General features: G+C 41.6%; 1 protein-coding gene across 18 annotated transcripts in view; it reads left to right on the top strand.

Moving 5' to 3' along the window:
• Positions 1-14,573, top strand: part of LOC131504062 (myomegalin-like) — a 221,874-nt gene that overhangs the window by 40,608 nt on the left and 166,693 nt on the right. For all 18 annotated transcript variants that reach the window (XM_058716002.1, XM_058716015.1, XM_058716007.1 and 15 more), the window contains exons 2-3: positions 8,140-8,195; positions 12,751-12,902. In XM_058716002.1, the coding sequence (XP_058571985.1) occupies positions 8,140-8,195; positions 12,751-12,902 (208 nt within the window). The remainder of the gene's footprint in view (positions 1-8,139; positions 8,196-12,750; positions 12,903-14,573) is intronic.

The raw sequence follows: 14,573 nt of genomic DNA, 5'->3' as shown, positions 1-14,573 counted from the left end.
TAAAAAGTCATACTCGTCACTTCCCTTTTAGGATTGTAATTCTTTTGTCACATGGCATCTGTTATACTGGTATTGAAGTACTCAAGTGTGAGCTGTGTCCAGTGGGGATGAGTCGGCATCTCAAAACACAAATTTGTGTCTGGATTTGACTCTAAATCCAATCTTCACACAGCACCACTGTCCACCCTCAGATTCTCAGGGGTCACTTCCCTGCAGTCAAGGCAGGTACAGAGGAAGCTCTGGATAGAGGTGACGGTAGAAGGAAGACATATTGGAAAGAGTCAAGGTTTGGAGTCAGGTGCCATTTTCTCCTTTTTCTTTTTTTTTTTTCTTTTAATGTTTTATTTATTTATTTTGAGAGACAGAGAGAGAGGGAGAGAGTGGGGAAGGGGCAGAGAGAGAGAGAGGGAAAGAGAGAATTTCAGGCAGGCTCTGTGCGCTGTCAGTGCAGATTTCCACACAGGGCTTAATCTCACAAATGATGAGATCATGACCTGAGCTGATATCAAGAGTTGGACACTTAACCAACTGAGCCACCAGGAGCCCCAGCTGCCATTTTTTCCCTTTTTTTTTTTTTTTTTTGTTTATTTTTGAGAGAGACAGAGTATGAGCAAGGGAGGGGCAGAGAGAGAGGGAGACACAGAATCTGAAGCGGCCTCCAGGCTCTGAGCTGTCAGCACAGAGCCCGACGCAGGGCTCAAGCTCACGAACTGTGAGATCGTGACCTGAGCTGAAGTCGGATGCTCAACTGACTAAGCCACCCAGGTGCCCCACCTCCCCCAAGTGCCATTTTCAAGTTCAGGCTTGACACCAACTAGCCCTGTGATCTTGGGCAAATTACTTCATCTTCCTAGGCCTCTTGTTGCCTCATCTGTGAAATAGGGATACAGTAGCTACCTGACAGGATTTTGTGAGGACTGAATGAGATGATGCCTGGAAAGCATCAGACACTCGATGCATTGTGGTAACAGTGTTGGTGGTGGGTGACAGGGGTTATCCACAATAATGATGGTCATTTCATGCAAGATTAGTGCTGAGGAAAATTCTGCTGAAAGAAAACATGTTGAACCATGAAGTTAGGCTCAAGTAGTCCAGGGACAGTCACCTGTAGATGTCTTTGTTCCTAAATTGGCACTATTTGTGAAACCCTATCATTCAAAAGCCCTCAGGGCCTGTGCTCCAAACATTAAAGAAAGTAGGCCACAGTTCTTGTCCTTCCAACCCTTTTGTATTTGCAAGCGTTGAATGTGGATACAAATTAAAAGTACAAAAAAAAATGATATCTGAACATCAGAAAGATTTCTTTCATTTGAACCAGAATTTAGTAACTCATGTCAAATGAGTTTCACGAGTATAGGAGCTTGGGGCGCCTGGGTGGCTCAGTCGGTTAAGCATCCGACTTGGGCTCAGGTCATGATCTCACAGTTTGTTGGTTCAAGCCCTATGTTGGGCTCAGGCTGACAGCTCGGAGCCTGGAGCCTGCTTCCGATTCTGTGTCTCTTTCTGTCTCTGCCCCTCCCCCACTTGCACTCTGTCTCTCTCTCTCAGAAATAAATAAACATTAAAAAAAATGTTTTTAAAAATATAGGAACCACAATAGAATATATGTTTAGTTCAGTGTCTAGTGCTGAGGAGGGCCCCAATTAACCGCAAACTTCAACAATCTTCCTGTGTCATACCACATAATCCCCACTGTTTGAGAAGATCAGACTGAACCTAGTCTCTTACATAGTTTCTCTTTTATTGAGGCCATACTTTAGAAGAACAATGTAAATTGGATCAAAATACATTCTCTTTTTTAAAAAAATAAGAATTAACCTTTTAGTATAAAATCGTGTAAAAAGGAAGATATTCACTTGTATTTTCTACCATCCTAAACCTCCAGCCTTATCTCTTGTGCAGATTTTCTTCTGGTCCTTATCTATAGACATTTTTGCTGTGTAAAAATCTTCTTGTTTAACATTTATTTTTTTAAGATTTATTTATTTTGAGAGAGACAGAGACAGCATCAATTGGGGAGGGAGAGAGAGAGGGAGGGAGAAATCCCAAGCAGGCTCCACACTGTCAGCACCGAGCCCTATGCAGGGCTTGAACTCACGAACTGTGAGATCATGACCTGAGCCCAAACCAAGGGTCAGACGCCTAGCCTAACTGACTGAGTCACCCACCTGGGCACCCCATCTTGTTTAACATTTTAGATTGTCCTTGGGGATTCTAAGTAGTTAGATAAGGAGGAGGAAAGTGCTAAGTGCAGACCTGGTTTCCTCCCATGACTTCCCTTAATACAGCTTCCTACCTGAGGGTTAGAGCTTGGAGGAGGACGGCTTGAGGACAGGGAAAGTTAAAGATGTTGGAAGGGGTCCTGGGGGCAGTTTATGTTTACTCAGGCAGGAGGGAACAAAATGAAAACCACAAATACACCCTTCATCCTCCTATTTTGGGGTCTTTGTCATGTTTCCTTGTGTTATTTGTACCCATCCTTCAAGGCTAGATTCAGTGTTCTCTGTTTTCTGCATATTTCCTCCCACCAGGACAAAATTAATTGCTCTCTTGTTTATATTTTTCAATCTGTTTTAAATCTCATTATTCTTGTAATTATCTCATTGAATCCTATGTGCCTTCCCCAGTAGACTCTGAGTACTTTGATGACAGGGTTTAATTTCTTTTTCACCTTTATATTTCCAGGGCTGGCCATATAAGCCACTTCTCAATAAATGTTTATAAGATGGAATGAAAAACCCTATAAACAGTGTCAAGGCCCGGGTTTTTGCTCTAAGTACTGTTATAGCAGATTGTTTCCCCCTTCTGAATTTTTGTTTATAATAAAAAAAAAATCTATATACAAAGAAGTCTGAAAGATAGAAAATGCCTCCAAGAGATGGCCTTTGTCTGCAGGTTTAGAGATCTTAAGCAAGAGTGGTGGTGAGTAATGAAGGAGGGGGCCCAGACTGCGTGTTGGAAGTGATTGCCCTGGGAGGAGGACCTAAAAATAACTGCCGCTTTGGGAGTTTGGATACCCCTATGGGAAGAAATACCCGTAGGTTAAGCATTTTACTAGGTGAGACGAAGGAGAATGTAATGGGGACTGGACAGGCATCAGCTCCTTAGAAATAGTTTGGGGGGTGACTATGGTCCTGGGATACCACTATCTCATACTGTCAAAGATGTGTTGCACATCCTACTTTGTAATGGTAAAGGCCTATGGTTGCCATTTGCCATTGCTTGTGAATGATATGGTCCGTTAACAAGATGCATTGCTCTTCTGGGTCCACAAATTAAACAGACCAAAATATGAGACAATAACCCCAAATATGCAGTTTGCAAGGGAAAGTCATGACTTCCCTGCAGAAAATATCTCTCTGCAGTCTCCATTGTCGTGTTACCCCTTGGTAAGGAAGAAGGACCCACGTTTCTACCCCTCCCCACACTGTTAGGAGAGAAAGCAGGACCAGCTGCTTACATTTTAGAAAGGAGCTATGTCAGTGAGGCCATTTTCAAGCAAAGGAAAGCAAAATTGAGTGCTTGGATATTCCTGACATAATTGAAACTACTATATTTAGGAAATTACTGGAAAAAAATCCTCAGAGCACAGTTTGATAGCAGCAGAGTATCAGAGTGTAGCAGATGGCTTTGAGAGAATCAATTATTTTCTGATTATTGTCAACCTGACCATCCTGGAAAACTAGGAAAAGCTAGTAATGTGGGATATTGAATGTCGATGTGTTGTTTGAGTCCAATATCTTCTTAGCTGCTTAACAGCAAATCAAGAAAGCGTGGGCAATATACCATGCGGAAATTAAGTGGGTGAACAGCTTGTGGGTGGGTTGTACTTGGAAAATGCTTGGTTCTTCAAATTAAGCAAGAGAGTGGCTTGGCAAAATTAATAATTGTAACGTTAGTGGCATTGGTATCAGTATTGACAGATTGATGAGGTAGAGGGAGAGAAAGGATAAGGCTCATTGAGGGAAAGCATGGCTCATTTATACAGGAAAAGCACCATGTAAGGTAAAAGTATCTTGGGAGAAAGATTATATACGTACATCTATGCTGGAGAGCTATGAGTGCTCTAATGAACCATATGCTAGCTGAGCATGAGTCACCCATGGGCTGATGTTAAAAAATAAACCTACAAACACTTCAATTCGAGCAACTAGGACAAGGACATACAAGTTTTTTCCAGATTTGGGTAATATGGAAGAATTTACCAACATATACTACTGCTTCACAAAGCAGTGTACATGTGCATGTGTGTGTGTGTGTATGACCCAGCTTGGAGTCTGTCTCTAGCATACCTCAGTTCTCTTTGTACTTTGGTTTATCTGCTGTTGTCACAGATTGCAGTCCCCTAGACATATACCCTGTGTTTCTTCACTGTGAGCACTCCCCTTCCCTGGGGGAGCATCAAATTCCTTCCCAACCTTTTGGAGCAGATGATGAGCCCCACTCTTGGGCAATAAGAGAGGGAACTTGAGCTGTTAATAGAGTTAAAGTGATTTTTAAAAAATCTCCTGAGATTGTAAGTATGCCCATTAACTCAGTGCCCATCCAAAGTGACCTCTCTGCCCTGACACTTACTGATTCCTAGTGGGCAGGCAGCTAGCTCAGAGTACGTGTGGGTTGGGGCTGCAGAAGGTGGGGTATCTCATGGGGCCTGTACACCTTGCCTTGTTGTCATCTGCTCCTGATCTGGAGTGTGGAATCTTCAGAGCAAAGAGGATTAAACAAGATCATGTCCGGACAGTCTCCCAGATCCTTGGAAAGTATTAAAATGGGCTTTATGGTTAAGCATCTATTAGAATAGAATTTCATAATGACTGCAAGGGACCTTAGAAAAATCCATATAGTTCCTTTACAAATATTTGAGGAAACTGAAGCCCAAGAGGTAAAAGTGATTTATAAGCCAGTGTTAGTGGTTCATCAGCATAGATTAGTGAATTGCACGCTGAAGAAACTAGGTTACTCAAGATAGTCTTTTTAAAATTTTATTTGAGTGTGGTTGATATACAATGTTATATTAGTTTCAGATGTACAACATAGTGATTCAACAAGTTTGTCACAAGTGTAGCAGCTGTCTCCACACATTGCCATTATAATATCATTGACTATCTTCCCTATATGGTACCATTTATCCCCATGACTTATTCATTCCTTAACTAGAAGCCTGTATCTGCCACTCACTTCCACCCATTTTGCCCCCTCCCCTCTGGCGACCATCGCTTTTTTCTCTGTATTTATAGGTCTGATTCTGCTTTTTGCTTGTTTTTTTCATTTGTGTGTGTGTTTTTTTTTAGATTCCTCATATGAGTGAGATCATATTGTCTTTGTCTTTCCCATTTATTTCACTTAGTATAAGACCTTCTAGCTCCATCCATGTTGTCTCACATGGAAAGATCTCATCCTTCTTATGGCTGCATAATATTCCATTGTGTGTGTGTGTGTGTGTGTGTGTGTGTGTGTATGCCACATATGCCTTATCCATTCTCAAGACTATGTGTTAAAGCAGAAATGAAATTCTGTCTGCATTTGATCTGTACCAGGGTAACAGCCTCAGAGACCTACACAGAAGCCAGGAGGGTATCAAAAGTGAGTATGTGAGCTGGGACTACAAAGATAGGAAGGACAGGGACTGTGACAGACTGGAGAACACATGTTCCATTGAAAGGTGATAGGTTGTCCCCTATGTGGGAAGGCAGGCCCAGTGTTGCTAGACCCATTCATTTTCTTTTTTAATGTTTATTTACTTTTGAGAGAGAGAGAGAGAGAGAGAGAGAGAGAGAGAACAAGCCCAAGTGGGGGAGGGGAGAAAAAGAAGGAGACAGAAACCGAAACAGGCTCCAGGCTCTGAGCTGTTGGCACAGAGTCTGATGTGGGACTCCAACCGACAAATCACAAGATCATGACCTGAGCCGAAGTCGGACACTCAACCGACTGAGCCACCCAGATGCCCCTAGACCCATTCATTTTCTAAGAGAAGTTAAGAGTGGGTCAACCTTGTACTGACCAAATAAAACATTTTGGCTGGGTTGAATTTGGCCTGAGGAATGACCATGTTCCTGATGGCACAAACACTGTCATCTACCTAAGTCTGTAGGCTGAGCATATAAAGGAATCCATCCAATGGCTGCATAGCAGCAGTTAAGTGTAAGTTTTTCAAATTTTTCAAGACAGTGTTCTGGTTGATGGCTTCAGTATCCTTCCCCTACTTTATTACAACAGAGGGGAATTTGTAACTAGTACATTCATCTCTTTAATTGTTCACTCTTGTGGAAAGTTTTTAATGGATAGAGAAGGGAAAGAGGCAGACGACCTGGAAGAACCACAAGCTGGTGATCTGCTTTTGACTAATAAAAAAATCGCCAGGTGGTGTGTGTAGTCCAGCATGCCTTGTCTGGTACTTTGATGTCCATCTGGAACTTAACAAAATGAAGATTCATGCCAACATCCAGCCTTGAGGCAGAGAAGGAAGGACGAGAATTTCTAAACAAATGCCAGTCTCTCTTCCGCCTTCCTGAGAAGCCCTCTACACCTGTGTCTACACGATTCTTTTTGGAACAACTTACTGGGTGCACCCAAGGGTTTAAGGCATCACCCCGTAGGATTATTGCAATTGTCTTCCTGTTTCTGCCTTCCGCATCTAGTCCGTTGTCAAAACAGTAGCTAGCCCTTTTAAAACATTCATCACTCAGTTCAACCCCCTTTTTGACTCACAGGATTCCAGTGGCCAAATGCTTCAGTACAGCCTGAAAAGCTTTTACAATCTGCCCCCTGCACAGCCTTGCTGTTACTTCCTTGACCTTCCCTCCTCCTCCTTCCTCACCATGTGCTCACTCTGCCCCGCCTCACTGGCCTCCTTTCTGCTCCCAAACACTCTGGCATGCTCCCTCCTGTGAACCTTTGTGTTTGATGTTCTCTGCTTAGAAGACTCTTTCCCCAAATACCCTATTGCTTCTCAGAGAAACTTTGCCTACTGAGAATTGCAATCCCTTCCTCCTGCCCATATCTCCAGGACTCCCTATCCCCATCCCCCACTTCAATTTTTCTTAGCACTTGTCTCCAGTTGCTCTATACAGTTTACTTTTTGCTTCCCCTTACTCTAACTTCCATGAGTGCAGGCATTTTTGTCCTTTTTGTTCACTGCTATATTCATGCTGCCTAAAACAGTGCCTAAAAACATAGTAGGTGCCTGACAAGTATTTGTTGAATACATCTTGAAAAAAAATTTCCCTTCTCTGCTAGGTCTGGTGACCTTAATTCACTGTGCTGGACAAATACACATCTTTCTACTGAATTGTGGTTTTAACATTACCATTAATAGACTTAAAAAAATGTTCATTTATTTTGAGAGTGTGTCTGTGTGTGCATGTGTGTGAGTCGGGGGAGGGGCAGAGAGAGAGAGGGAGAGAGAGAATCCCAAGCAGGATCCACACTGTCAGTGCAGAGCCTCATGTGGGGCTTGATCTCAAGAACTGTGAGCCAAAATCAAGAGTCAGACGCTTAACTTACTGAGCCACCCAAGCGCCCCCCATTAATAGACTTTTATCTGTTTTTCCAAGTTTTCTGAGTCCATTCTACTTCCTAAACATACGTTGGATTTTTTTTGCTTATCTTCATCTCTGCGTCTTTTAGTTAAAACCATCACAACTTCTTGCGTTTCCCATCCACTTTTATCCCCTCCACACAGTCTCACTCGGCAGCCAGAATGATCTATTTAAAATCAAAATCTGGTCACTTACCACTCATTCCCTCACCTAAAATCCTTCAGTGGTTTCCCAATGCCCTTCACACAAAACTCTGTGTCCTTACTGTATCCCACAAGGTCCTGCACAGTCTGGTGGCAACACTGGTTTTCTCTGTTCTTCCAACAAGTTAACTTCCTTCCTGACTCAGGGTCTTTGCTGTTTTCTCATAATGGAATTGTGTGTTCAATGGCTATCTTTACATGTTCTTACCCAGGATAGGAACCTTCCTGTGGGGTTTGTCTTTGTATCTCCAACACCTAACACTGTCCTTAATCCATGGTAGGAGCTTAATAAATACTTGTGGAGAAATAAATGAAAACAGAATGTAGGTGTCTTGCCACCTCAGGGACTGGGGACTCTGAGGGTATCTCATTAATTAACAAGATGTTTCTCTCCACAGAGATTATTTTGCAGAGGATGAAGGGGAGATGGTATCCAGAACATGTCATGTAGCAGGTAAGGAGGCTGTGGGTCTTACCTTGACAAATTCTTGGTCATGGTAAGGAGGCTATGGGTCTGACCTTGATAAATTCTTGGTCATGGTAAGGAGGCTGTGGGTCTTGATAAATTCTGGTTTCCTGCTGATCGTAATTCCCTCAAATTATGGACCCTTAAATTCATCATGGCAGGGGCGCCTGGGTGGCTCAGTCACTTAAACATCTGACTCTTGATTTTGGCTCTGGTAATGGTCTCACGTTAGTGAGTTCGAGGCCTGTGTTGGGTTCTGTGCTGACAGTGTAGAGCCTGCTTGGGATTCTCTTCTCTCCCCACCCCCCCGCCCCCCCCACCTCTCAAATAAACAAACTTAAAATAAATAAACACATAAATAAAATAAATTCAGCATAGCAGTATTCTCAGACTTTTTGTGAATTTCCAGATTTGCACCTACCACTATAACATGTGATTCCCCACCTTCCCAGCACAGCACAGGAAATCATAATTGAAATTACGATTCTGTAATTCCAAGGTTAAAGTCACTTATGAAATGATTAAAATAGATTCTACCACTAAAATTAAATCTCTACTTGCATACCATTTAAATGGGTATAATAATAGTGTCAACGTCATAAGTGAGATTAAATGAGAAAAACTGTTATTGTAGACTTATAAAGGAATAAACACCCAGTAAATATTGTTGTTATTAATGTATTCATAATAATATCACATCACTACTGAACTAACATTAGCCAGGGATTTACCTGAATTATGAAACCAAAGTGAAGATAGTTCTCTTTGGGGGAGCATTTTTCACAAGGACCTTGAATCACTTAAGGGTTCTGCCTCCTTCGCTAAGTCATTTGCCTTTTTCATTCCAGCCTTGAAGCCCAGATGGTTCACATGCACAGCATGGAAAAAGTTTTTAATTTGAATGTGTTAAGGATTTCAGACACTTACAATTAGCATTTGTAATTGTATATGCTAAGTCTACAAATTCCAAGGGTCTACTAGACTCATTTTGAACATCAAGATCCTCCATTTTGCAGTGAAAACTCAAAGGAGTAGGGCAAAAATGGAAGGGTAGAGAAGATGCTTATTGTTTCTTTTAACTCTTATAAGAGCTCTGTGAGGTATTATTTATTCCCACTTTCACAGTGACAGTGAAGCTGAGCAAAATTAAGAGATTTGCCTGAATTCCCACAATTGGCAAGTGGTGAGAATTCATATCCAAGCTTCAAAGGCTCTTTTCCCTCCATCACATCCCACTGATCTAACTGTAATGTATTGTTCTGTTTCATCAAATTTTCTTCCATTCGATAGCCTATTTAATTTCAACTGATTCTGGGAGAAATAATTCTTTTCCAATTTCTCTTAAGTAAAGCATTTATTTGCATTTACTTAGAAATATCACAATATCAACAAAACAGGTGCAACCTTGTTATTACTATAATTATTATTAATTTGCAAGCACAGACTGTTGTATAATTAAAAGAACAACAATTATTTTGTACAAGCTGAATCAAAGACAACTGAATATGGAAACAGAATACTACCTCTATCCATAACTAATTTGTGCTGTGTACCAATAAAACCTGCTTTAAATTTCTGTTCTATTTTAAAACCCTCTACTCTACCAGGCAAGATGAGTGGCTGTTGAGAATACCAGTAAGGATAGGGATATGTAGGGGCACCTGGCTGACTCAGTCTGTGGAGCATCCTACTCTTGATCTCAGGGTTGTGAGTTTGAGCCCTGTGTTGGGTATAGAGATTACTTTAAAAAAAATTAGGGCGCCTGGGTGGTTCAATCAGTTAAGCATCTGACTGTCGATCTCGGCTCAGGTCGTGATCTCGTGGTTCATGAAATCAAGCCCCACATCAGCTCTGCACGGATGGCTCAGAGTTGGCTTGAGATTCTCTCTCTCCCTCTTCCCTGCCCCTCCCCCCATCACAATGCTCGCTCTCTCAAAATGAACATATAAATATTAAAAAGATAATTAAATAAATTTTAAACAAAAAGACAGTAATCTGAAGACACACCTGATACTATGTTAACTTTACAAAAATGAAGACACTGTACAGTGTCCATTTTAAAAACAAATCATGTGGACTTACATTTCAACCTTTTTTTCTTTAAAACCAGTGGTGTAAAAGGGAGTTAAATACTTTTTGGCAAAAAAAAAAAAAAAAAAAAAAAAGCTGCACTGGAATTACCCTGTCTCTCATCATTATTTTCTTTTTCATCTTTTATTGTCTTCATTTTTCTCCTTGCCATCATTTTCCTGATCCTTTCTGTCTTCCTACTCTTTCTGTCTTTTCTTAGCAGAGAACAAATTCCGAGTTGATTGAAATATCTAGAGGCTTTTTCTTGTGCTCTTTCTGGCAAGTTTGCAGAAGGAAAAAGAAAGAGGGAGGGAGGAATATTTTCTCCCATCCCATGGCTTGTCTTTTCATTCTTAATGGTTTCCTTTGTGAGCAGAAGCTTTTTAGTTTGATGTAGCCTCACTTGTTTATTTTTGCTTTTGTTGCATTTGATTTTGGTGGCCATGCATATATGGCCAGTTAGTTTTTGACAAAGGAGATAAGGATGTACAAGGAAGAAAGGAAAGAGAAAAGAAAAAAAGGGAAAGGACAGAAAAAGCATATGATGACATTTTGCCTCTTGGCTCGTTTGTCCATATGTGTGTGTGTGTCTAGTTAATTTTTCTTCAGAGCCCATTTTGCTCTTACTTGCATTGATGCTGTCTATGGAGCTCAGTGGATAGCAATGGCTGTCATTCTCTCTGACTTAAAAAAAAGAATGTTTGTAATAAAGGATCATTGTTTCCTTCTGCCAACCATGAAAAGGTGTATTTTTCCATGTCTTCAACCTGAGTCTACATCCCTAAGTCTACCTCAGTCTGAGGTCTTCTGTGTACTCTGCTTCTAGGAAGCCCTGATTTCTTGCTTCTACAATGGTACTTCACAAAGGCAGGCATGGGGTTAGCAGCAGCTTTTCCTAGGGAGATTCTTCCTTTAATTAATGGAATTATTGCATTTCTACCCCCTGCCCTGTTTTCCCTCAACTCTTAGACCTGTGATGATTCCCTTTGCTCCTAAATTAACAGTATTAGCCGACTGCTCGGAAGGTTGAGTGAAGAGAACATAGGACTGGTTCTGCCACTTTTTAGCATTGTGGTCTTGGTCATGCAAACTTTCTGAACCTTTATTTACTCATAGTAAAATGGATTTAATAATTGCATCAGTTTATTTCACTTGGGGTAGTAACTTTATAAATGAAATAATTCATGTGAAACTACTTTGTAACCTGTAATGCCTGTTAAAGATGTTGGTTGTAATAATTGTTACTACTCTTAAATAATGACCTGAAATATTTTTGTAGAAACACCTCTTAGCTAGTAGCTTGATTTTTTTTTTTAAAGAGAAGCTATTTCAGTCTTCTTTCGTCATGCCAAATCACCCTAAAACTTAGTGGCTTAAAACAGGTGCCAACAGGGGTGCCTGGGTGGCTCAGTCAGTTAAGCGTCCGACTTCGGCTCAGGTCATGATCTCGTGGTCCGTGAGTTTGAGCCCCGCGTCGGGCTCTGTGCTGACAGCTCAGAGCCTGGAGCCTGTTTCAGATTCTGTGTCTGCCTCTCTCTCTGACCCTCCCCTGTTCATGCTCTGTCTCTCTTTGTCTCAAAAATAAATAAATGTTAAAAAGAAAAATTAAAAAAAAAACAGGTGTCAACAAACTGCAGCCCATGGGCCAATTGCCAGTTTTTATAAATAAAGTTTTATAGCAACACAGTCCTGCTTGTTCAGTTACATATTGTCTGTGCCTATTTTGAGCTGCAAGAGCAGAGGTGACTAGCTCTGACAGAGATGGTATGATCCACGAGCCTAAAATATTTACTATCTGGCCCTTTAAAAAAAGTTTGCCCACCTGGGGCTTAAAACAACAATGATTTATTATTTCTCACAGCCTTGTGTGTTGACAAACTGGGCATTTCCTCTGCTGGTCTCACTTGGGATTACTCAAATAGCTGCAATCTTTTGAGAGCTTGACTGGGGTTGAGAGTCCATAGACGGCTTTACTCACATGTCTGGCATTCAGTGACTGGCTGTCAGCTGGGGCATCTCCCTTCCCTCTGTCCTTGGCCTTTCCTCCTCCAGGAGGGTAAACTGGACTGCTTCACAGGCGGGTGGTCTTGGGGCTCTAAGAAGACAAGAACAGAAATGCATGGTCTCTCAAGACTTAGTCTCTAGAATTCATACAGTGGCATTTTCATCATATTCTCTCAGTCAAAGCAAGTCACTCAGCCAACCCAGATCCAAAGGCTGGAGAAATAGGCTCCACTTCTCCACAGAGTAGCAAAAGCCTCTAATTACAAAGGGGCACAAACATGGACTAGTGCGTTTCACTGGGGACCAGTATTAATATGGTCAGCCACACACTACTTTATGTGAACTGTTTCCGTGTGGCCCAGAATTGGTTTGTACTTTGTGGAAACCAAATTCTGCTGGATGGTGCTGGTTAGAAGGATCATAATGCCACTGTTCTATACAATTTTTTGTTGTTCTGTTTTACCGGCAGCTTTTCTTAGTGACCCTAAAGATCGAGGCCCTCCAGTGCAGTCACAGAGTTGGAGAAGTGGTGAGAAGATCCCCTTTGGACAGATGCCTTCCTTGAGAGCATTTGAAAAACCCCCTCAGGTGCAGACCCAGGCTCTTCGAGACTTTGAGAAGGTAAGTCACGTGGGTGAATAATTGTTATCCCAATTAGAAGGAGCACCAAGGGATAGTGATGTCTCATAAACGTATGACGCATGGCTTAGTCTGGATTGTGGCCATTCTTATACCAACCAGTATGATGTCTCTTTTAAGAGCATTTGTCCCAAGGGGGCGTGGGTGGCTCAGTCGGTTAAGTGTCTGACTTCAGCTTAGGTCGTGATCTCACGGTTCGTGGATACATCGGGCCGTGTGCTGTCAGTTCAGAGCCCACTTCGGATCCTCTGTCTCCCTCTCTTTCTGCCCCTCCCCTGCTTGTACCCTTTCTCTTTATCTCTCAAAAATAATTAAACATTAAAAAAAAATAAAAACAACTCTTAAAAAAAAAAAAAAAGAGCAGATGTCCCAATAAATGTATGTGTTGTTAGCTATGCCCTGAGCACTCTGGTTCATGGACAATTGCCTGTAGCAATGATTCTGTCTTAGCATTTTTACCCCTGATTTACTTCTCAAATAAATTCAGGAAGTTTAAATGGCACCCTGAGAATCTATAACTGGACCATAGTGCGCTTAGGGGACATAGTTTAATTGGCTGGCATTATATTCTCAGTGGCTGGCTTGAACCACTCTAGATCTCTGGATACTGTCTGCAGTATAAGGTGGCCTCAGCCACAACCATTTGCTTCTCAAAAAAGAATCTGGCATTGTTGCTTACAACTTCTGATTCAACTCTTGAAGTGCTCTGTGTCTTGATAGGTTTATCCTTAGATTTGGACAAGAGCCAAATTACTGATAATGTAATACAAGTCCCCACCTCCCTGTGCCCTGGATTGACCCCAGGAAGTCTGTATAATAGAACCTGTCTTCTGGGATTTATATGGCCTGGAAAGAGCACACAGGATTTCTTACACCAATGTGCTAAAAAAAGAAATAGCTCTTTGGTGCCCCCTGGGGGTTGCCCATGGATCAGGCCACATATGAGCACTGTATACATATGCCCTTAGATTTGTGGGTGGGTTTCTTTCATTTTTTGGATTGATAGCTTTTGACATAAAGTAATGAACTTCTATTTTCAAAAAAAGGTGAATAAAACAGGATTGACATGGGTTTACCCTGTCTTGCCTCAATTTGTGAACAGAAATGCTTCCCGAGGATCTAATGTACATCTTACCAGACATTCCTGTGGACAAAGAAATATTCTCAATACTGGGGCGCCTGGGTGGCTCAGTCGGTTGAGCGTCTGACTTGGGCTCAGGTCATGATCTCGTGGTTCGTGAGTTCGAGCCCCACATTGGGCTCTGTGCTGACAGCTTGGAGCCTGGAGCGTGTTTTGGATTCTGTGTCCCCCTCTCTCTCTGCCCCACCCCTGCTTGTGCTCTGTCTCTCTGTCTTTCAAAAATGAATAAACATTAAAAAAAAATTTTTTTAAAGAATATGCTCAATATAAAACCTGCCCGAGAACGAAACAGCCTACTGTTAGTGTTGAGGGTTTTTTTTTTTTTTGGGGGGGGGGGGTTGTCGTTGTTGTTTTGGGGGTTTTCTTGTTTTGTTTTGTTTTTTTCCTCAGTTGTCATGGATAGTGTTGTGGGGTTTTTTTGTTTTGTTTTTTGTTTTTTTGTTTTTAAAGACACAGAGCTTGCAGGAATATTAAGTGGTTTTGAACACTAAACCTCTGAACAGCTGTGTGGT

This window comes from Neofelis nebulosa, chromosome 2 (genome assembly GCF_028018385.1).
Source record: "Neofelis nebulosa isolate mNeoNeb1 chromosome 2, mNeoNeb1.pri, whole genome shotgun sequence".
NCBI classification, from domain to species: Eukaryota; Metazoa; Chordata; class Mammalia; order Carnivora; family Felidae; genus Neofelis; species Neofelis nebulosa.
This window is presented reverse-complemented; position numbering and strand designations above follow the sequence as displayed.